This window comes from Echeneis naucrates, chromosome 5, assembly GCF_900963305.1.
Source record: "Echeneis naucrates chromosome 5, fEcheNa1.1, whole genome shotgun sequence".
Lineage (NCBI taxonomy): Eukaryota > Metazoa > Chordata > Actinopteri > Carangiformes > Echeneidae > Echeneis > Echeneis naucrates.
In genome coordinates this window covers 3,236,056-3,258,582 of record NC_042515.1, presented here as the reverse complement: position 1 = coordinate 3,258,582, position 22,527 = coordinate 3,236,056, and the positions used below count along the sequence as shown (strand labels likewise).

At 45.6% G+C, this 22,527-nt stretch overlaps 1 protein-coding gene across 2 annotated transcripts in view; it reads right to left on the bottom strand.

Annotated features, from left to right (window-relative positions):
* Nucleotides 1–21,835, bottom strand: part of LOC115044188 (filamin-B-like) — a 32,020-nt gene extending 10,185 nt beyond the window's left edge. The window contains exons 1-32 of one of the 2 annotated variants that reach the window (XM_029503095.1): nt 21,722–21,835; nt 21,476–21,611; nt 21,152–21,249; nt 19,183–19,330; nt 18,694–18,812; nt 18,490–18,564; nt 18,219–18,381; nt 17,592–17,792; nt 17,368–17,505; nt 16,952–17,078; nt 14,774–14,910; nt 14,146–14,339; nt 13,938–14,051; nt 13,613–13,756; nt 9,539–9,662; nt 8,249–8,409; nt 8,065–8,155; nt 7,798–7,952; nt 7,609–7,726; nt 7,301–7,380; nt 6,805–6,990; nt 6,032–6,346; nt 5,808–5,925; nt 4,990–5,190; nt 4,540–4,713; nt 4,279–4,441; nt 4,020–4,180; nt 2,199–2,490; nt 1,639–1,792; nt 1,318–1,511; nt 982–1,243; nt 383–466 (exon numbers count right to left, since the gene is read on the bottom strand). In XM_029503095.1, the coding sequence (XP_029358955.1) occupies nt 383–466; nt 982–1,243; nt 1,318–1,511; nt 1,639–1,792; nt 2,199–2,490; nt 4,020–4,180; nt 4,279–4,441; nt 4,540–4,713; nt 4,990–5,190; nt 5,808–5,925; nt 6,032–6,346; nt 6,805–6,990; nt 7,301–7,380; nt 7,609–7,726; nt 7,798–7,952; nt 8,065–8,155; nt 8,249–8,409; nt 9,539–9,662; nt 13,613–13,756; nt 13,938–14,051; nt 14,146–14,339; nt 14,774–14,910; nt 16,952–17,078; nt 17,368–17,505; nt 17,592–17,792; nt 18,219–18,381; nt 18,490–18,564; nt 18,694–18,812; nt 19,183–19,330; nt 21,152–21,249; nt 21,476–21,611; nt 21,722–21,751 (4,857 nt within the window). In that variant the 5' untranslated portion in view covers nt 21,752–21,835. The remainder of the gene's footprint in view (nt 1–382; nt 467–981; nt 1,244–1,317; nt 1,512–1,638; nt 1,793–2,198; nt 2,491–4,019; nt 4,181–4,278; nt 4,442–4,539; nt 4,714–4,989; nt 5,191–5,807; nt 5,926–6,031; nt 6,347–6,804; nt 6,991–7,300; nt 7,381–7,608; nt 7,727–7,797; nt 7,953–8,064; nt 8,156–8,248; nt 8,410–9,538; nt 9,663–13,612; nt 13,757–13,937; nt 14,052–14,145; nt 14,340–14,773; nt 14,911–16,951; nt 17,079–17,367; nt 17,506–17,591; nt 17,793–18,218; nt 18,382–18,489; nt 18,565–18,693; nt 18,813–19,182; nt 19,331–21,151; nt 21,250–21,475; nt 21,612–21,721) is intronic. The other variant, XM_029503096.1, reaches the window with a different exon arrangement.
* Between the last annotated feature and the right edge of the window lie 692 nt (nt 21,836–22,527).

Below are 22,527 nucleotides of genomic sequence, written 5' to 3'. Positions count from 1 at the left end.
CCTTCACACGGCCCGTAACCATAGCAACGCCGTCTCCATCACAAACACCTGGGTTTTATTTATGCAATGATGTTAGAGGTTTGCTGCGATCCCGTTGGCTGAGGCGTAAAAGTAAAGCAGTGACATGGAGGAAGCAAAGCGGTCGAGCGGGAGCAGTTTGGAATAAGGAGAGAGAGAGAGGGAAGAGTGGTGTCAGGTTGTGTGTGTGTGTGTGTTTTAATGTGTGACTGTGTTTATGTTGTGTACATACATCAAGTGTATGCTAATGATTGTTGAAGAGAGTGTGTGTGTGTGTGTGTGTCTGTCTCTATTAAGGGTAGTTGTGTGGTTTTCTTTCAGAGGTGTGTGTGTGTGTGTGTGTGTGTGTGTGTTTTGGGGGTACCCAGGGCTGAAAGCCAGCTCCAGGGGCAGCAGCCTGTTGCTGTTGGGACGTCTGCTCTTGGATCATGGGTACCTCATCAGTGGCCTGAAGACACAACATTAAGGGTTAACACATGACCTCACACACACACACGTGTACGTACACACACAGACACTCCTTCGTTTGTGCACGTGTGTGGTTTCTCCGTAGGCGTCAAAATTCATTCGGCAGCTGCACAATAAGTCAAAACATCCAGCCAGAGTCACACAGGACCGTCTCCAGAGACGAGAAGAACAAGGAGTCCTGAAACAGATAGTCTGCCCCCCCACAGAGTCCTGGATTTCAACATCGTGGAGGCAGCCCGGGATCACGTGACGGGACACAGACACTGAGACCAAACCCGCAGACAATCCAGGATGCTGTAACAAGAGGCTTGTGCACAAGTTTCCCAACCGGGGAGAATTTGTGCGGTCTGTGGGTGGTCGGCTCTCTGATGGATTATACAAGTCAAGGAAGTATTTTCCATCGTGCATGCGAGTAAAAAGGAAAAGAACCGCTGCCAGGAATCAAAGAAAATCAGAAAATCCTCCGAACACACGACCACGTCTGTCTGCTCTCACCATGACTTTGAAGGGACTGCGAGGGATGTTCTCTCCGCCGAAGCGCACGTAGATGACGTAGTTCCCAGGCGCCGGAGCTGTGTAGAAGATGTCGAAGGTGCCGTCTTCGTTCTCCAGCACCTCGGCTTCCACCTCGCTGCCGTCCGGCTGAACAACCACGCAGCTCACCTTCCCCTTCCCAGCACCCTTAGCGTTCACCACCAGGCCCAGCTCCTCGCCAATGGCCACGGTGGGGCCCACACCGGGACCTGAGGGGAGCACACTATCAGGTTTTCTGCCCCCAGGAGACTTAAAGCTTATTTTGTCTCACCGCGGCGACAGGGCGTTGGTGGTTACGTACCGGTGACGGTACACTTGCTGGCGTCTCCGGTCGCCGTGGCGCGGACTCTGTACGGGGAGGCGGGGATGTCGTCGCCACCGTATTTTATGACGATGGTGTACCGGCCGGCCCGGTCCGGGATGTAAGACACTCGGTATGTGCCATCACCGTTGTCATGGATACTGGGTTGCTTAGTTTTACCGTCCTGGTCCTGAGGAAGGAAAGGAAAAGAATTTTTTTTTTCCGTTTTGTGTGAGTGCGTCTTCTTGGTGGTCCTGTCTGATGGATATCTTGTATAATTGTGTGTATAATCACGAGTGTGTGTCTGTGCCACTGACAGTGATGAGCACGCTCAGTTGGCCCTGGCCGGCATCTTTGGCGTCAATGTTGAACTCAACAGGGAAGCTGGCGGGGACGCCGCTGGTCAGCCCGGGACCGCTGGCTCGCACTTTGCTGGCATCATGAGTGGGCAGGACCCGAAACTTGAAGGGACTGAAGAGAGACAGAGTCACTGCAGACAGGCAGAACGGACACGAGGCTCCTGTGTAGCTTTACATAGTTTCTATGAATGCAGCACAATGTTTTTCCCTCAGTGGGGAAATTTGCAGGTTACAGCAGCAGCAGTGATGTAAGTGAGAGAGTTTAAGTGCACAGAAACACCAAGAATAACTAGATGTAGAAAAAAAATGAGGTTGACAAAGAATATATAAATTATATTACATTATATTACATTAAATTACAGATGTGCACACTTATTTATATAGTTGAACAGTTTGTATTCCTCTAACTGCTCTAAATGCTCTTGAGGATTTTTTATAAATGAATCAGATAAAGCTCAAAGTCAAATGACCTGATTTGATCTCTAAACTCGCCTCACGTCAGTTTTGCAGCTGCGTACCTGCGGGGGACTTCCTCTTCGGCGTACTGGACGGCCACAGAGTACGGCCCCTCCACGGTCGGGGTGTAGGACACGATGTGAGTCCCGTCCCCGTTGTCCGTCACCTCCACGGGTTCGGCCACGCCTTTGGGACCCGTGACGGCCACAGCCAGGGGAGCCACGCCGGCCTTCCTGCAGTCCACAGTGAAGGATTGTGGGATATTGGCCCTGACCCCAGACGCCACACCGGGACCGGAGACCTTCACTTTACTGGAGTCCACCACGTCCTTCACTGGGACCTTGAATGGACTTCCTGGAAAGAACAGCGAACAAACAGGAGCTGGAAAAATGCTGACACAGCAGATACCAACTTCACCTTGGACACGTTTCACCATGTTGATTGTGTTTAATTTAAAATCAATCAGTTGCCATTTGAATTGAACTGGTAGATGAGATGAGACGCTGAAATGACCCAACATAAACTAAAACATCTTAACCTTTACAAAATTCACTACCGACTTTCATGATTCCCAAAGTAAATAATCAGCCAGAAGTCAGAAAAATAAAAACACCTTCAGAACTACACACAAACTTTTGGAAACACTTAAATAACCCATTTCTAAAAGTGATCACATCTTTATAGTCGCCATACTTTTCTTTCACTTATTGTCCGCCTTGTTCGGAGTCTCTTCCCAAAGAAAAATAAAAACCTTACAAACTCAGAATACCATAAAATAAATATATACACACACAACAAGCCTTACAATAAATAATACAGTGGAGCATATGAGCAGAGAGCAGCTTGTTAAAAGTACTACTGTTTATCCCCGAAACAATCAATTCTTCTTCACGGCCTGTACGGCACCTCAGATATTCTGTTCAACATCAGTTTCATAAAAGCAAACCAAAACCACCTCTCCAGGTTTTCAGGGTATATCCTCCTCTTTACACATTTTCTTCTTTTTAATTTTTCTCATTTAAAGCAGAAAGAATAATCAGCAGCTGTTGATAGTTGATTGTTCCCGTGCCACATTTCTCAAAGATCTCCGGATTCCTTCTCCTCAGCTGTGGTGATGATACCTGACAGACCTCTAACCTTTGTGTCTTTACAATAAAGTCCTCACTACGTCTCCGCTGGGTGAATCCTGCTGCAGCTCTCTGTGGGTCCGACCACAAAGCCACAGCTGTCTATGAAAGAGGAAACACTGAGGAGCTTTTCCTGAACAAAGTCAATTAAACTGAGCTGCGGTTTTTTAACTTCAGCCAGTAACTCCAGCCACATCTTAAAATCATTACGCTGAAACACTTGGCACGTCTTTTATCAGCCCATAACATCGGCAACATCTTTTTGAGATTAACAGAAAACATTTACCGCAACTTTTAACTCCAGCGCTTGTTTATACACGGAAACGAGGGCGAAGCCAACAAAGTGTTGAAGGAATCGCTGACGGTAAAGTCAAGTGCCTTTAAGAAGAAGGCGTGTGGGGGAAAGCTGTTTGAGCCCTCCTTCTCATATATCCAAAAGGAAGTCATTAATTAGATTTTCTAATTATGTCGTACCACATCTCAGAGAGCTGAACCGTTAATAAACAGCTAATAAACTGATAAATTAACATGTACACCCAAAGCCTGATAACTTCCTGATTGTCATGGAGCTCCTCCGTTTCCAACAACCATTACAAACACCCGTCATCACCATAAACACGCACTTGTACATTTGTCACACACACACACACACACACACAACCACACACACACACACACGGAGATATCTCCCCGTTTGCCACAGAGAGCGTCCTGCCAAACTTCAACTGGACGTGAAAGAGAGAAATTGAATCTGACCTGAAATGTGCTCGCCGCCGTAGGTGATGTTGACGTCGTAGAGGCCGGGGGTGAGAGGAACGTACTCCACGCTGCAGCTGCCATCTTTGTTGTCTTTACAGGAAATCTTCGACTCTGACGGGCCCTCCACGGTGATGCCGAGGCCACCGATACCGGCCCCCCTGTTAGAAGGTCAACGAACGTGAAATCAGCGACAGCTTCTTCTGAAGTTCATCAACTCTTCCTTTAGCAAAGTGTGTACTCGGTCCACCGGCGTTACCTGGTGATGATGCTGAAGTTGTTGGGCTTCTCGGTCAGGCCTTGTTGGAGCCCGGGGCCGGTGGCCACGACTCTGCTGGGGTCACATCCCTCCGTCACAGACACCTGGAAGGGGCTCTTAGGAACCGGCGTGTCGTCATACAGAACCTGAACGGTATGGACGCCTGAAACACAAATGAGGACGGACAGCAGCTGATGAACCCGACGCCCTGACGGGTCGCAGAGGAAACGACGGCAGCTTTACAGCCATGAGGTGCGTTACCATTTTCAAAGGGAGTGTACTCCACACCGTAGGTGCCATCCGCTTTGTCTGTCACCTGACAGTCCGTCAGCGCTCCAGACGGGTTTCGGACCTCCGCCTTCACATGGTCCCCTCCTCGCCGGGTCAGAGGACGGGCGTCCACCGTGAACTCTGTGGTGGCCTCTCTGAAGACAGCTGAAGAAGAACAGAGGGAGGAAGTTGTGTGCAGAAGTTGATTAGTTTTGTTTTCATTGTCTCTTCACACTCGACTGTCTGACACAAAGAGGCCTTAAAGCCTGAAGTTCGATGGTCAAGTCAATAAATATTTAACTCATTCATAATGATCTGGTCTCCGTCATTTTTTTTTTATGTAGCATTAAACTGTAATCTGTAATTCTTGCGTAGCTATTACTTGATTGATTTAATATTTTATTTTTTGAGATTTTATTTGCCAACGGATCAAAACGGCACCTTCACCCTCCACTCCAGGTCCAAACACTTTGACTTTGGAGGTGTCGACGGCAGGATCCACCACAACCTTTGCGGGGAACCCGGGGACGGCCTTTCCGCCGTACTTCAGCAGCAGAGTGTACATGCCGGAGGTCAGAGGGATGTAGGTGACGGTGTAGGTCCCATCTTTGTTGTCCACCCCCTCCGTCTTAGCTTTCAGACCTGGAACAACACGACAGAAAATGAAACTGAAGATTCGTTAACAACCTGGAGGAGAATCAGACTTGAACAGCCCCAAAAACAGGGACAGACCACCAACAGGCTGCAGCACGATGCTCCAACAACTAACGAGCATTCGTGATGGAAAACAGCCTCGATTCACATTCTTCATGCGATGATCCATAATAAAATCCAGCTACAGTAAATCATCATGTCACTTAAAACACATTAGATCTTATTTCCTTCTACTCAACCAGTGGAGACACCAGCGAGTTTCAGCGTCTGGCCAGGAAATAGTCCGACTCTTGGTACAAATTAATCTAATAAGACAAAGTGACTTCATTCAAGCTGTCGAGGTTCTGAGATGCAGATCTCGTTACCTTTGGAGAACCTTGTAGTTTCCTCTGTTTCCAGACTCAGTCACATATTTAGTGGTGAAACATGCAGCTGGTATCAACCTTCTTTGTGCCACAGCTCATTTCCTAAACATTGAATTGCTCCTTTCAAAGCAGACGATGGCCGTGTCTGCCGCAAGTTTGGACTTTCATAGAAATGAACTGAAACTAAAATATGAGCCCCCAGGTGACAGGTCAGTGGTGGTGAACGAAGAGCTTTGTTACCTGAACCGGGAGTGGAGCCGCTCGGGCTGCTGGGGGAGGAGTCCGGTACGGCCTCCAGGGTGAGCTGACCCGGTCCGGCCCGGGAACAGTCCACATTCACCACGCTGGTCTCTCCAACCTGCACGGACACACCAAATACAGAATTTCCTCATTGAGCTCGGAAAAATGTTCGACGGAGCTGAGAGGTGGAATGAGTCAGAGTGTTTACGTCTCCCGGCTCTCACCTTGGCTCTCTTCAGCCCTGACCCGGATGCCACCACCTTGGTGGGGTCAAAGGGCATCTGGATGTCTGCTCTGAAGGGCGAGCCCGGGATGTGGACCTCCTCAAACAGGATGTTAACCAGGTAGTCTCCGGGCTCGGTGGGCAGGTAAGAGACGGAGCAGGTACCGTCGCCGTTGTCCGAGCACTCGATTTTGGCCTCGGTCGGCCCCTCCACCGTCAGGCCCAGACCTCCGGTGCCGGCACCTTTGGTGTCGATGGTGAACTCCGCTGGATTTCCCACCAAACCTCCTTTCAGACCTGGACCGAAGGCCTTCACCTGGAGGAGGGGCAGGAGGGAATGACGAAGGGGTGCAGCCACTTTTATTGCATTGTTTGTATTTTTTGTTGATGTTTTTCCCCCATTTATTTTGTCTCCAGGCGTCATTCACTGACATTCCAAACCTCATGTGGTTTTTCCTTCTAATTTAAGAGAAAGAGCTACAAGACATTCTGGATTTACAACAAACAAATCAAACTAAAACTATGACATAATTATGTGGAAATCAAAACCACTGCATCGTGTTCAACCTTTACTGACATGCTTTCTCTTTTTCTGATCACATTATCCTGTAAACATTCATTCTGATGAACATCAATGCGTGGAAATAAATAAAAATATAAAAATAAAGAAATTGTTCCTTTTGATTTTCTAGTTCTACTGAAACTTAAAAAAAAGAAAAAGGCCAAACAGAGTAAATCTAAACAAAAGTAAAAGAATATGGTGAACGATGTTACCTTGCTCGGGTCCGGAGGCAGCTGGGCCTCCACGGGGAAGGGGCTCCCGGGGATGGGGTGTCCGTCGTAGGACACGTTGACGGCGTACACCCCCTCCTCTGTGGGGGTGTAACGGACCAAACTGACGTCAGCTTTACTGGGCTGAGGCTCCACTTTACAGAGCACCGTCCGCTGACTGGGACTCAGCTACAAAACAAAAAGGTCAATGTCAAACATTTATGCAAAAATTTGGTGGTTAATTTAGTTTTTAAATTTATTAGCCATTTAAAATCTGTGTTTTCGGTTTTTGTTTTCATTGCTGCTGTAAGATGCAAATCTCACCATCCGAGGGACAAAAAAAGATTATCATCTTATCAGGAAAGAAGGAGCTTTGTTGGACTAATCATCCTTTATTTACCCCACAGTCTCTGATGTTGTCACCCTGTTTACTAAAGCATGAGATCAAGAGTAATAATAATATAAAAAAAATAAAAAAAATAAATAAAAAAAAACTCACCACCTCCACCTCCAGGTGACCTTGACCCCCTGCACCTTTGGTGTCAACCACAAACTTCTGCTCCTGATCAACCTCCACTCCTGAAATGATCATTCATTCATTCATCCATCCATCATCAGAGGAGATCCTCCCAGGGAGGGTCCATCAACATTAAACACTTCCTTTGTAATTAAAATGAATCAAAATTAAAACGTTTTATCCTCTGTGTTTGCTGATTTGGGGGAAAAAAAAAAACAAAATAAAAACTAAACTTTACGCAACACGGTGAAAATCTTGCTGAAAGGAGAAGAAAAAGTGAGGTTTCTTACGTCCTTCCAGGTTGTCCACGGTGACCTTGCTCAGGTCCAAAGGGGCCGCGACGCCGACTGTGAAAGGACTCTTGGCGATGGGATCTCCTCCAAACTTCACCAAGATCGTCATCTCCCCCTGAACGCAGAGTGAAGAGTTACCTCAGAGGACAGGAAGTAAAGTTTTGCACAGCTGCGGGTTGGACGTACCTGTTGTACAGGTGTGTATTTGACTGTCTGAGAGTAGTCGTAGTTGTCGATGATGTCAAAGTCTTTGACGGAAGAGGAGAAGGAGACGTCCAGCGGCGCTTTACCGGCTCCTTTAGTCAACACTGTGAAATGAGTCGGCTTCCCGCTCTCCACACCTGCACGGGTAGAAGAAAAGTGCAACAGTCAGCGGGTCATCAGGACTGTGTGTGTGTGTGTGTGTGTGTGTGTGTGTGTGTGTGTGTGTGTGTGTGTGTGTCTCTCTCTCACCAGTGCGCGCCAGTCCAGGACCTTCTGCTTTAACCTTTGATGCATCATGGGAAGGATCAACTTTGACTGTGAAGGGGCTGTGTGGAACTTCCTGCATGGAAACATACACATTGAAATTTACCGCAATGACTGAATGTGTGGCGTTGAGCTGTGTGTGTGTGCGTGTGCGAGAGAGACAGCGTACTTTGTCAGTGAACAGGACTTTAACGGTGAGCCTTCCAGCAGCAGGAGGGATGTACTTGACGGTGAATGTATCGTTGGCGTTGGGGATAATGTCGAAATCCACATCCGCCTCTTTGTCTCCGACCATGTTGGCGTCGCACTTGATGCCCACGCTGACATCACCTGAATCACACACACACACACACACACACGTTACTGGACTCCCCCCCAAAACAAAAGAACGAGACAAACTTTCAGTGTAGAGACACAAGGGGGTGCTGGACTGATTTGGTTTCCGGCTGTCCGTTCATTTGACGTATTCATTCCAGCAACACTTCGCCTGCTGGATGCTGCGCTGACGACATCTCCAGTGTGAACAACGATCTGCATGTCTGAGCCGTCAATCAGAGCAGAGAGGGACTCACAGTATGAGAGGAATGAGACCAAGAAACGGGTCATATCGCAATCGCAAAGCAAAGCTGAAAATCAAGTGAGACTGGCTCCTGACAGTTCAAACAACTAGGACCCCAAAAGACCTCAAAAGTCCACGAAGAGACATTAAAGGACTTGCATGAAGCAAACCAACAACAGTGAGGGCGTTTTCCTCCTGCGTTAGAAGGAGGCCTTCTGCAGGTCTAAGCCCAAGTCAGATTAGAGAATAATGTATCAGACGTTTGCATGAGTCTGTAAAGCTCAACCCAACAGCAGCTCTGCGCAGAAAAGGCTGTTGTGTTGCTTCCCATGTTCACCACTTTATTTTCACGTGTTAGCATTGTAGCATTCGTCTACCTGAACATTATTTCTAACTACTTGCATCTCCTGATGGCCACAATCACCATTTTTACTTCTAGCCTGATCATTCATGTAAAACTGGTTTCAGTCCCCCGATTCCAACAGAGACCTGGCAGTGAGGCCTGAGCCAAAGTTGGTGTGGTATTCCTGATAAAGTGAGCAGCGAATGTGCTTTTGTATTTTGTGCAGGTAGCTGAAACCTGCGTGTTCGCTTCTCTGCTCAGGAAGGTCAGAGTGATGAATTTCCTGTCAGGATGTTTCTGTCTTGAGCTCATTGCCAGGACATACCAGGGAAAGGAATATGTGTGTGTCTGTAATCACTCCCAGACAATATATGGGTGAGTGCGTGTGTGTGTATAAATGTTCGTAGCTGTGAGTTGTTTGGTGTGTGATTGTTCCTCTGTGTTGTTCTTACACAGATGGAAACTGCTGTCACACCAAATAAAACAATCTGTTGGGATTTCCTGCCTTAATTGTTACCCTGTGTGTGTGTGTGTGTGTGTGTGTGTGTGTGTGTTACCGTCTCCAGCTCCTGAACAGTCCACAGTAAAGTGTGTGGGCTCGTTGGCCTTCAGTCCCGTTCTCTCCACTCCGGGACCGAACACCTTCACCATGTTGGGGTGGCTGCCTTTACCCACAGTCACCTGCAACCACAGAAACAAAACAAAAAAAAAAAAAAAAAAAACATCAGTCACTTAAAAAGGTTAGTCAACTGTTAGGTGTTTTGTGTTATTACAAACACTGAACACAAAACAAGGAGTACCGCAAGGCTCCATCACGGAGATACTAGTTCTCAGTCTCATAATACTTATAGTTGAGATTTGCTGTAGAAAGTTGTCCTTTATTTTGATTCATTTGGATTCTGGCTGGATTTGGACATAACAGGAATGATAGATGTCGTCTTTATGAGGTCATTAAAGTTGAACCAGGGAATATTTACTTGACGACTATCAAGCATTGTTGCTAAATGTTAAAGAAATTTGAAAGACAAATCAACGATTCCAAGAAGATGCTGACAAAATTTATTTTACGGCCATTTAATTTAAGTTTTAGCCCTAAAATAAGTCAGTAAGTCAAAACACAAGGAAGAATAAGCCAGAAATGTAAGGAGGTGGCTGATATTCATTTTGAAGGGATGCTTTCATTTTTGTAAAGAGGTTTAATTGTCATCCAAATTAAATTATAATTCCTTAAAATGTACTGTCAGTCACACAGCAACCACCATTTTCTTTTTTCCCCCTTCACAGTATTTTATGTAAATGTTGAGGTCATATTTAAGGTCAGAGTGTCGTTTCAGTGTGTGAGATCCTGACGGACATCAGTCCCATATCTCTGCTTTGACAATGAAAATGAAATAATTAGGTTACAAGTTCCTCCAAACTAAAGACAATGAACCAAACAACACAGTAAAACATTTAAATTACATCTCAGCATTTATTGAAACCAATCTAACCTCCAGTTTTGGATTTTTAAGGGAATGTGATTGGACGGATTTTAGTACAACTGATGATTAAAGTTTCAATCAAACATGTTAGTTACAAAAAGATTCATGATTAAAAAAAATACTTTGGCTCTAAAGTCACTCTGTAAACTTGTATCACACAGATCACCATCCTTCAACAAGCTTCTTTTTCCGCCACAAGCAACATAAACCCTCAGAGCAGTCAAACACTCGGATTATTTAAAAAAAAAAAAAAAAAAAAAAAAAATGTTGTTGCAGAAGCTCTTTGTGGATTGAGTTTACTTTAGAAGATTTTGTTTTTAGTTTGGGTTTCATGCCATCAAACAGCTGCAGGTTGGTGCTGTTTTCCATCCAAACTGAAACCCCTCGTCTACTTTGGCTTGCTGAAGGTGTCTGTCCTGTAGCTGTTGGTTCCCAGCCGTGCTGAGCTGGGAGCTGCTGGGTGTGACCGTTTACTCTTTCCATCTCCAGCGCTAACATTAAAAAGGTGCAGTCGGAGCCAGGCAGCCTGCTGCAGCTCGCAACAAGCCTGCTGATTCATCACAGTGACATCAGCCATAAACCTGGAATAATACTTTTCAGACAAGTAGAAACTTCACGGGACCAGATGAAATGTTTGTGGACCAGCACAAAGCTCGTCCTCAGCCCTGAGAGGACGAGGAAGCACTGCCCTGTAGACTCTTCAGGTCGGGACACACAAAGAGTCTCATTCTCCTTCAATCACACGAGCAAATTTCAATCAATGGCTTTTATCCTGCAACCTTTGGATTTTGTACAGCTGCCGTCTTATAAGAAAGGAATGTCTTTGTCAACTCCTAAAGCCTGTTGGCATCAGCATGCGTTCTTGAACAGCACCACAAACATGTCAGCAAACATATCTGAGGCCCACTGGCAGTTTCTCATGACATATATTTACCCTGCGGGTGGAACTATAAACGCCTTAAAACAACAAGGAAGGGAAGACGGCTGACAAACAAAATCATAACACTACAGCCAACGACTGCAGAGCAAATCAGTCCCAGACTGTGATTAAAGACACAAAGCTGAAGGTGGTTACAAGCGCAGTCCAGAAAGGCTGGCACATCGTACATCTGTGAAGGAAAACCATTTTCACTCCGTTTGGTTTGTTTCTCTCGTTTCAGAATAGAATACCACATGAAGTGAAAATGTTTTCACTTACCAGGAGCAAAAATGACTTTGCAAACAAAACAGAGCTCGACCTGAGAGCAGCTAAAATGACAGCAGAGCTTCACTCAACTGAACCGCTCAAAAATTTAAAAATTCATCTGAAAAAAAGTGTCCAATTATTTCTTTTTCATTCAGTCAGCATCTGAAGATCGTTTCAAAGTGAGTCCGAAACACAGACTCCGTCCCTCTGACTTCTGACTGCCCACCAACATGCACTTACGGTTGTGTTATTTGGACACCAACTACAGATGTGGCTTTTGTTGAACTGGCTCCTAAAGGAAATGTCAAACGCTGCGGTGAGAGAGCTCAACACACTGAATCTGAAGGAAACATGCAAACTGAGAAAGCTGTGTTAGTGTACCGAGCGGCCCAAGCTCATTTCTTTGTGCCGCAGACCAGTCAAGTGAACGTGATCCAAAATCTTTTTTCTTAAAATGCCATTATTTTTGTGTTTGTTTTTTTCCTTGCGTGACATTTATCTGTAGGGAAATTGGTCGCTGTTGAGGAGGAAAGACTGACAAAAAGGGAAAAATATGGTAAACAATGTCTCAGCCATTGCATCATTATTTTCATACAAACATTTAACATTTTCCAATTTGCTCAAATCAGATCAACCATTTAAGCTGAAATTAAACTTAATGTCTTTGAACAAGCGCTCTGTAAAAACCAGATGTGGCAGTTTAGTCGATCACAGATGTTATTTCAGCGTTTGAGCTACAAATGAACATTTACACATCACATCATGATTAACTGATTTCATCTATTGAACTTTCATCAGGACCCCCTAAAAAATTATCTCTGAGAGCAAATAAATATTATTGCCGTTCTAAACGAAAGAAGCTCCTGACTGGTTTGTGTTTCGGATCACAGCAGTTCAGTTTAGTGAAGTTCCTGCGAGGCCTCCAAAATGAATGAATGAATGAATGAATGAATGAATGACGATGCGTGGACAGTTGTTATAAATCAGAGAAGGCAGCTTAGTGTACATGATTAAATCAGCTTCAGTCTAAAATTAATTATGTTCATAAACAAAATTAAAAAAGATTCGATTTGTGAAGAAAAAAAAAACACCAAAAAAAAACAAAACAAAACAAAACAAACCAAAGCTTGTTACAGTGCACGCACACACAGACGGGTTACAGTTAGTGTTGTTAATGAGTAAACTAAAACAAAAAGCTAATTAAAATAAGACAGTGTGAATGATTAGTTAAACAGTCACAATCTGACAGGCAGTTTTTAGTCGACAATGACAAAGTTAATGACAACACAAATCACATGACACTCCACTCTGACGGTCGCACATCTGATTAAGGAGCACAGCTTTACCTGATAGAAGATAATTAGCCTTACTGATGAGTCAGAGTTAGATAACATGGATATCAATCCAGAGAGAGTGTGTGTGTGTGTGTGTGTGTGTGTGTGTGTGTGTGTTACAGATGCTGAGTCTGTGGAGACACATTGTCGATGGAACAATAATTACACAACTAAATGGTGTTTTTAGTAGATTGCACAGTACTTCAGTTAATTTAAAAAAAAAATAATAATCTAACAATATTAATTCAGACACTTCAGGCATTCTGTTATTATGTGTTCATTAAATTATTTAAAATGTTTTTATATCTCATATTTTACTGTTCATGGCTTTTTTTTTTTTTTTTTTTTTTTTAAGCAGCTCAACTTGTTTTGTTTTCCTTTTTAAAACATGAATTTAGTCTTTCTCTCCTCAGTGCATGTCGTGATGATAATCAAAGCTTTCTTAGTGCTGCGGCTCTCAGTAGCGTTCTTTGACTGCACCGTCGGTTCAGCTCGGACAGCTTTGACGCGCTCGCTGTTGACCGACGTTTCGATTTGAACAACTTTAACACTTTCTGCTTCGAGCACATCCCCAGATTTGGGCGGGGTTTCACTTCCTGTGGTGACGGGGTGCAGTGATTGGCAGCTTACCCTGAAGGGGCTGTTGGGGACGCTGACTCCTCCCCAGGCGACGGCCACGGTGTGTTTGAGAGGGGAGCTGGGCGTGTAGGAGCAGGAGTACAGGCCTTCACCTTTACTCCTCACCTTCACCTCCACAGGAAGTCCCTCAACGTCCTGACAGACGAATGAGAACAAATCCAGTCAAAAACTGAAGACCGTCGAGGAAACCCTGATTTCTTCTACGTCCACTGATTATATTTACACATTTCAAATGCCTGAATCCCTAAAAAGGTTCTTGCAGAGTCACAAGAAACGTAATAATCATCTAGAGGAACAGATGAATTAAACTTCCTACCTGAGCCATGATCTTCAGAGGTCCTTTCCCAGCATTCTTAGCGTTGACAGTGAACTCGGCGGACTGGTTGACCAGGCAGCCGGTCTTCTCGAGCCCCGGCCCGTACGCCTGGACCTACAACCGTGAAACCAGGAGTTGTTACCTTCAACTCTAAACTTGAACCTCACATGAATGCAGCCGACGTCCGCCGTGTGGTCGAGTCACTCGCCTGGTCGGGCTCGCTGGATTTGTTGTCAGGGACGATGAGGGCCATGAAGGGGCTGTGCTCGATGTCCTCCTCGTCGCAGGTCACGTGGACGGCATATTCGCCAGGCTCCGTCGGCCAGTAACGGACGTCACATGACCCGTCGTTCTGGTCTTCGCACTCGATCTTAGCCTGAGAAGGTCCCTCGATGGCGAATCCTGAGGAGGCGACGGGCCACATTAGATCGGACCTAAAGTCCTTTCCTAATCATCACCTTCGTTTCTGGGACATAACAACCTTCACCGTGTTCTACAAACGCTTCGTGTTTGGACGGCGTTTTGTTTGATAGTCCACGGCTGGAGACACAATCCAAGAACGCGTCGATAAGGAGGCCGAAGAAAAGTACAAACTTCTAATAATACAAATACGGCTCAAGATCTGGTTGTTGTTGAAGGTAGCCAAGTAGGAGAAAGAAGAAGACTCAAACGATTTGGAGTCAAACACAAAACAGCAGAAACAGGAATCACGTATAAATTCATTTTCTGTTCATCCTCACTAAAGAACCAGATTCAAGCCTTTCAAATGACAAAGTTACTCTCTAACATGATTACAAGTGAAACGTCAGCTGAGCGGAGTCGGATGGCGGACTCACCCAGCACCCCAACATCAGTGCCAATGGACTCCACCACAAAGGCTGCAGGTTTACCCACAATGCCTCCCTCCAGGCCTGGACCCCAGGCCCTGATCTGCTGAGGCCCCGCCTCCGGGCCCACCGCCACTTCGAACGGACTGAAAAAGGAGAAAGAGGACGTGTCAAAATGAGGGAAATTATATCTCTGTAGTCTTTGTGGTAACGTTAAAACAACTATATGAAAAACTGTGTGTGTGTGTGAGAGCAACACTACACAGCTTGAGCTCAACCATGAGGTTGTCAAAACACACACAAGCAGAAGATTGGATTACAGTTCTGTGAGGCACCAAGGTTGCTGTGTGTGTGCAGAGAAAGTCGAAGTGTGTGATTGATACTTCAATATGCTCGGATGGAAACTGGCTTTATTTGACACAGAACGGCCTGTTCTGATTTACTGACACGCACACGTACGTTCCCTGAGTCTTTATCTGGATCTCAGTCCTCACAGCTGAATACTGAATTCCAACGGAATCAAACTTTAAACTCAAACCGAGTCTTTTAATCCTCGACCTTCATTTTGTCCTCACTCCAAAAAGTCTAAAACTCACACCCGAGTTTCGGCAGGTCACAGAAGGTGACGTATAACCTTCAACATCAACAGGTCAGCCGCAGTAACCCGAGTTTCCTGTCGGCCTCTTCGCCGTCTGCACGGTGAAGGCGAAAAAAGAAACTGCACACAAAGAATTTAGCATTAATAAAACTAATTGCAATCATTAGTAATATTCCCAAAATTCAAACATTATGATTTATTTTTCGTAACTTTTTCAAGGCAATTTTCACATTTGAAGTTTTGAAAAATGTCACTTGAACAAAAGAGCTCGATAAGGATTCAGTTTAGAAGGTCAGAGTCTGAATCAGCCTTCACTGTGTCAGATTTGCTGTAAAGAGGTTTTTATCTGCTGCTACAGTTTTTTTTATGTGTTGTTACTCTGCGCTGATTTCATGTCTCCACCACTTCAGTGCCTTATCATTAAAACTGACATGAAGGACCATTTGTTATGTCTCAATTGTCCATCGTGTCTACTCATGTTTTATTTGGATATTTAAGCTTCTTGTGAGGTCTGAATGATGAAGCGCGTCACCTTTTAAACAGCCTAACCTAAATGTTCATAGTCTTTAAGTTCACAGTGAACCGACAGGACCTGTTGTAGATTTGCCGTTACGTCGCTCAGGAGGAATTAGTACGACGTGTTAACAGCTCATTATCAGCTCTCCGCTCACACAGCATGCAGTCAGCTACGAGGCTAACTACTTTCCAACACATGGGTGCAACGTGTGTGTTTGAACGAGCCACTAAAATTGTTTATAATCTCCTGACTTCCAACACCAGGACAGGCCTCCTCCTCAGCTCTGCAGGTGTGACACATCCATCTCTCATTTCAGTCCTTCAGGTGAGCTCACGTCTCCTGATTCAAGGAAGCGGGAGCTTAAGGAGCGTCCATTTGACCGTTTAATGTCAGCCACCATTAAAACCGGGAAACAAAGATGTCCTCACATCGGTGATGGTGTTCCAGTAAACCCACAGGCGGTCCAGACGTCATCCTTTTGGGCCCCGCTGGCTGTATTTTCCTGTACGTATCCTAAATTCCTTTCATCCAGTATCATTTATATTTCCTTTCACAAAAACTCAGCGTTCAGAGCACAAACACCAGGAGGAGAGTGTTTCCTGTGCGTTAGCTGACAGCCAGGACCAGGACTGAGCCTCTCAAAACCCCGAAGATTTACAGCCTGCGCCTTCACTGTGGGAACTGTCAGACCTCGTGTGACCCCTGATGGAGCCTGGTCTGGATTAGGACTGAGCCCTCAGAGAGACGTCTGTTTTCTTTAACGATGCATACACAGGTATTTCCTTTACGCGTGTGTACACGTACACATATTTAAAAACAAAATAAATTGCGTCACTGGATGAGTTTGTCTCCGGGCCAAAAAGCACTTAGACGGCGTCTCTGAAATCCGGGAAACTCCCCGAAACAACACTGTTGCTAATATCTGCTATAGGGAACCACAACAATCCGCTCTACGTAGAAGTGACACAGAATGAATGAGCGTCCTCATTCCCCCGTGGATCCAGCCATTCAGATCAGATGAAGTCATGTGCTGAGGTCATGCCTTAACACACACACACAGTTTACAGCTCACCTCTTCGGGATGTGTTGACCCCCCCAGGTGATGGAGACGGTGTATTTGCCAGGACCATTTGGATAATACTCATAGGAGAACACACCGTCCTGACTGGAGGTCTGTTTCACCGGCTCCTCGATGCCTTCTGAACACACGCACACAATAAGAAGAGCGGTTTAAAAAGAATGAAATAAATACATTTGGGAAAATGCTGCAACGTTTGACACAAATCCACATGAGCAGGTCATAACGGATGTGAGAAGCTGAACTAAGAACCTGTCAGGGGGCTTCTTAAGGTATCATGATCAAAACTAAAAAAAAAATGTCACGACAATGTCTCAAAGGCGTCGCAGCAGCTACGACAGAGCTCGGTATTAGAAAGAGGACCAGAGTGCAGTCAGTTCAACCGGAGCCTCATAGTGAACCGTACTCACTGGGTCCTTTGACGAGCACCTTCAGGTCTCCGCTGCCAGCGCTCCGGGTGTCCACCTTGAAGTCACCGACCTGTTTCACCCTCAGACCCGACGGCTGGAGACCCCGACCGGTTGCCCTGCAGGCCCCCGGCATGCAGGCTGCTCACACAAAGAGAGAGGACACATGGCGTTCACAACCAAACACGAGTCCATTTGGAGAATCAGGCAAAGCTGAAGAGACTCACCAGGCCCCACGTCTACGCCGAAGGGACTCTTGGGGATCCCCACGCCTCCGAAGGTTACGGTGACGGAGTGCGGCCCGGCCTGCGTGGGCCGGTAGGAGCAGCGGTACGTGCTGTCGCCCTTATCCTCCATCATCACCTCCACGCTGTTCTGGCGGCCCTGAGGGTCTCGGATCATGGCCGTCACGTCTCCGGTGCCGGCTCCTGCAGAAGAGACAAGACGAAGACGAAACTTTACCGAAGAGACAAACAGAAGTTGTTATGGAACAAAAACAAAAGAAAAAGAAACTCCTAATACAGCGATTTTTGGCTGATGTACAATCTGAGCTTCTTATTTTCTGTCTTTCTCAGAAACAGATTTTTTTTTTGTACAGTATAACATCCACCCAATCAGATCTTACATTACTTCAACCTTTACACACAAAACTGATTTTTGGGTTCACTTGCTGAAGGAGCCGGGAGATTGAAGCACCGACCTCATCGCCAGCTCTCCCGCTGACCCCTGATGACCTTGATGAACTCAGTGAAAGCTGAACCTTCAGGTCTTACAGAAGTTATAACTCGAACCGTTAAGTATTTACTGAAGAATCAAGCTCTGAGTCAGACGGCGCCGACTGAGGCGTCTCTGACCTGCAGTGTAGATGTCGAAGTAGGTGGGTTTGTTTGCTATGTTGCCCACGGGCTCAATTCCCGGGCCTTTGACTGTGACTTTGGTGGCGTCGCCCAGCGCTTTGTCCACGTTCACCTCAAACGGACTCTTCGGAATCTGCTGCCCGGCAAACATCACCGTCACCTTAGAAACAACAAAAAAAAAAAAAAAACTGTTCATATTCTCTGACCTCTAAGAAAACACTTCCTGTTCTGATTCATGTTGCATTTTAAAAGCAAAGCGGGAGTTCACCTTGTGAGTTCCCATGACCTGAGGAACGTAGCTGACGCTGTACGTCTTCTTGCCCTCGTTGGGCTCCGGCTTCAGCTGAACGACAGACAAACGTTAGAGGTTTTTTTCATAAGCCGTCAGATCGCAGTTGAGGAACACGATTCAACATTTAAAAAAAAAAAAAAAAAAAAAAAAATCAGAGCAGGAGGAGGATTTGGTGGGTACCTCCTCTCTGGTGCCGTCCGGATGATCCAGGTAGATGGTGACTTGACCCTGACCTGCACTGAACGTGTCCACCGTGAACACGGCGGGGCGCAGCACTCTGTTCCCCGTCGGTTCAATACCTGCAGAACAAGAACGGGAACAGTGAGTGAGATCTGGAAGGCATTTCCTTCCTCCTCGTCGGGGTTACAGTCCAACATGGAGGACGAGTAACGATCGCAATCTTTCTGTGTGCGTGCTATGACCATGACCATTGTTCAGAATAACAGCTGCCGACTTCCTCACATTGTCAGACAAGCTGTGTTTCCATTTGCCAACAGAAAGACAGAAGAACAGATGGCCCTTCAAGAATTAGTCCGTTAATTAAGGATCAGTATTATTGTTGGTTCTAATGTGGTTCCAACTCATCTGATGAAGTTTGTGTGGTTCTCTTTATATAAATGTATTCATGCTGCACACGCTGTGTGTGTGTGTGTGTGTGTGTGTGTGTACCTGGTCCATATGCACGAGCCTTCTTGGGGTTGAGTTTGGGTTTGAGTGGAGCTCCAGGCTTCAGTTTGGCTTTGGGGAACTGAGACAGGTAAGTCATCACAGACTGCTCGTCCACGCTGGGGTCAATGATCTCCTCTGGGGCGATCACCTGAACACAAACACACACTTCAGATAAATCAGGTTCATGATAATAAAATGGATTGTTACATCGGTGTGATAAAGCTTGTGTCAGGTATTCAACTCTAACTGGTCCTGATAGAGAATGATTCTCCATTTGGACTTTTCCCCTGATAGATATTTTTACCAGCGTTCAGATGATCCTTCATTGAATCTATAGAGTGTCTGCTGCCAATCAACAAACAAACACTGGATAGATAAACTTATTCAACATACAAATCTTTGCTGTCTAATCAGTGACTGTTCTTCATTTCAACCCCAAACTGCTTTACGACAGTTTCAACTTTGGCTTCCAATAAACACTCATCTAATCAGACTCACTTAAAAAAAAAGTTAGTCTTTATAGCATCGAATGTCGCCTGGAAGGTTTTCTGACTCCACACCTCGAGATTTTTAGAAAAGTTTCAGTATCAAACCTCACACAGCTCAGTGTGCAGCCAAAACACATTTACACTACACCAGCCACGGTAGCAAATGAATATCTACTGTAAAGAAGACGCACAGTAACAGGCATGCAACAGCCGGCCAAAAGAATTTGGACACCTGAACTTCTCATTTCTAGCCTCAACCCTTCTAGGTTTTTGTCCCAACACATTTTGGAACCTGGCTGCAGAGATTTGTTCCCATTCAGCCCCCGGAGCATTAATGAGGTCTGAAGCTGATCCCTGTGGTCCTGGATGAGGGGGGGGGCATTGTTATCTTGAAACAGGAAATGACCTTCAGCAAACTGCTGACACAAAGCTGGCAGGAACACTTTTGTCTAAAATATCATTGTATTCTGCAACATGAAGACATCCCATCATTTAAAGTAAGGCCCCAAACTCAGCCCAGCCAGAGAACAGAGAAAAGGTCCACGTCCTCCAGCATACCCGTTCTGTTCAGGCTGAACCAGAAATCAAACCCTCATCAGTGACCCTAAAAACACTCCGCAGCGACCCGGCTGAACTTTCAGTCCGCAGCAGAGGTGTGTAACAGAGGAAGATGAAGAATGAGTCAAGGAGGAAATGAGGCCGTGAAGGAAATCTGACAAACGCTTCGGTTCAGTCCAGGACACTGAACTCTGAGTCGCACCGACGTCTTTCACAGTCAGCGCTCTTTCTTTCTACTCACGTCATGTTCAAGTTTTACTCCAAAGCATTCGGCTCCATGGGATAAAAACTCAGCAGAGTAAAATTTCAATTTGGATAATAGTTACCACCTTCCAAAAAAAAAAGTCCTAAATTGACGTCATAGGTGTCAGAGGAGTTTGTAATGTTTTTTCTGGCGGAGACTTCCAGAGGGTGTCAGCTGACTGATAGGAAGCAGGAGCATAATGTAATACAGCCACTGTGAGAGAGAGAAATCTGAATAAATGGTTCTTTATAATTAATGCTCATCTTTCTACATGATGAACAAAAACCAGAAACAAAGGTGAAACTCCAGCTGTGATGAGGAAGCAGCGACTATCTGTTCTCCATTTCTGAAGTGATGTACATTAGTTATTTGACTAATTACTTCCTGACAGATAAACATTATAGAAAATTTCCACTTCAGCTGTCAGCGTCCTCTCAGCTCCAATCAGAAGCGTGCTAAAAACAAACTCCAGCTCAGAGTTTCCTCTGTTGTGGACGCTCAGGAAACCAGACAGAGCCTGTGTGAGATGCTGCCAGTGACCTTTGACCTCTGGAGAACAAATCCTGCTACACACTGAAAGTCCAAACTGTTTACGTTCAGATATTTGGTGGCCTGAGGGCTTTTATTGTGAAGGAGCTGGGATCATAAAGCTATCCGTGTCCATCAGAGGGAATCGAACCTGCGGGATGCCCAGCCAGTCATCAGCCAGCTGCATGGCCTCAGTGGCGTTCTCCACCGGTTTCACCGGATCCCAGGTCTCCCAGTCTGGACACAGACCTGCAAGCCGCAGAGGAAACACAACACCGTTAACAGCAACACAACAGCAGGAGCTCGGCTGGAGGACACGCACACAAATCACAACCGTCATCGGCACCGCATCCTCCGTCGTTCTCGGAGTGGAGCACAACAGAAAACATTTCATCATGTCAACACTGTTAGTTAATGCGAGACAGACAGTCCTGCAGCCTTAAAACACAGACACACACAGACACACACAGCGTACCCGGTGCACAGCTGTCCACCAGCGCTCCCAGTGCCTTTCCGTTCCTCCAGTCCTGGCTGAAGTTGGTGATGGGCAGATCCGGGACTTTGTACTGGATCCAGCCCAGCAGACGCTGTTTAGGTGTCTTAGACTCTGCCTGAACACAAAGACAACAACACAACACAGCATGTGATAACAAACGCACATAATCTATTCTTTGTTTTCTGATATATTTTTTTGGCCAAACATCCCTGCGGAGGGACAAACCTCTTCGTCTTCGCCCTCCCACACCGGCATGGAGATGGAGTAGTGCAGGATCAGAGTCCAGACCAGACCCAGGATCAGCTTTAGGTTCCCATCCACAATGGCTTTAGAGTCTGAAGGACAGATTGAGGAAATCAGTTTCAGATTCTGCTACCGTTTTACAAAATATAAGACATTAAATCTACTTCAACGAAGCTTTTATTGTTGACATCCCACACGAGCCAGCGATAAATGTGCTCCAAGTTTACTGTGGATATTAAAAATTAACCGTTAGAGTTATTCACTGTGTTCGACAAATCAGAGGAGAGAGCTGCTGGGTTAAACCTCATTGTACCAGCAGGTGCACACACACACACACACACACACACACACGGACTAATCTTCGGCTGCAGTACAGAGTTCAGAGTGAGGCAGACAAAACATTCCAGTCATTTTTAATCTGCCTCCATTTCTCTCTCCCAAAATGACGTCAGAGACGGACGTGGGGTCAAAACGGTCAAGGACACAGATAAGTCAGCCACGATGAAATCAGGAAATAATCCACACCAGAGGGCTCAGTGTTCAGTACAACTTCAAACCAGCCTTTGACTTCATTTTAAATGAAACAATGATTTAATAAATATGGCTGTTAGTCGTCACTGAACAGAAACAGACATTACTGTGTTCTGTTAATACTAAATACTGCTGCTACAAGTTGGTGGTTATTTACTTCATGATCCATCACATGGTTTCAGACTCTACTCTCTCCGACCCAGAGCCTTTACTGTCTTACTCTAAATAAAAAAAAGGCACAAAAATAAACATTTAAA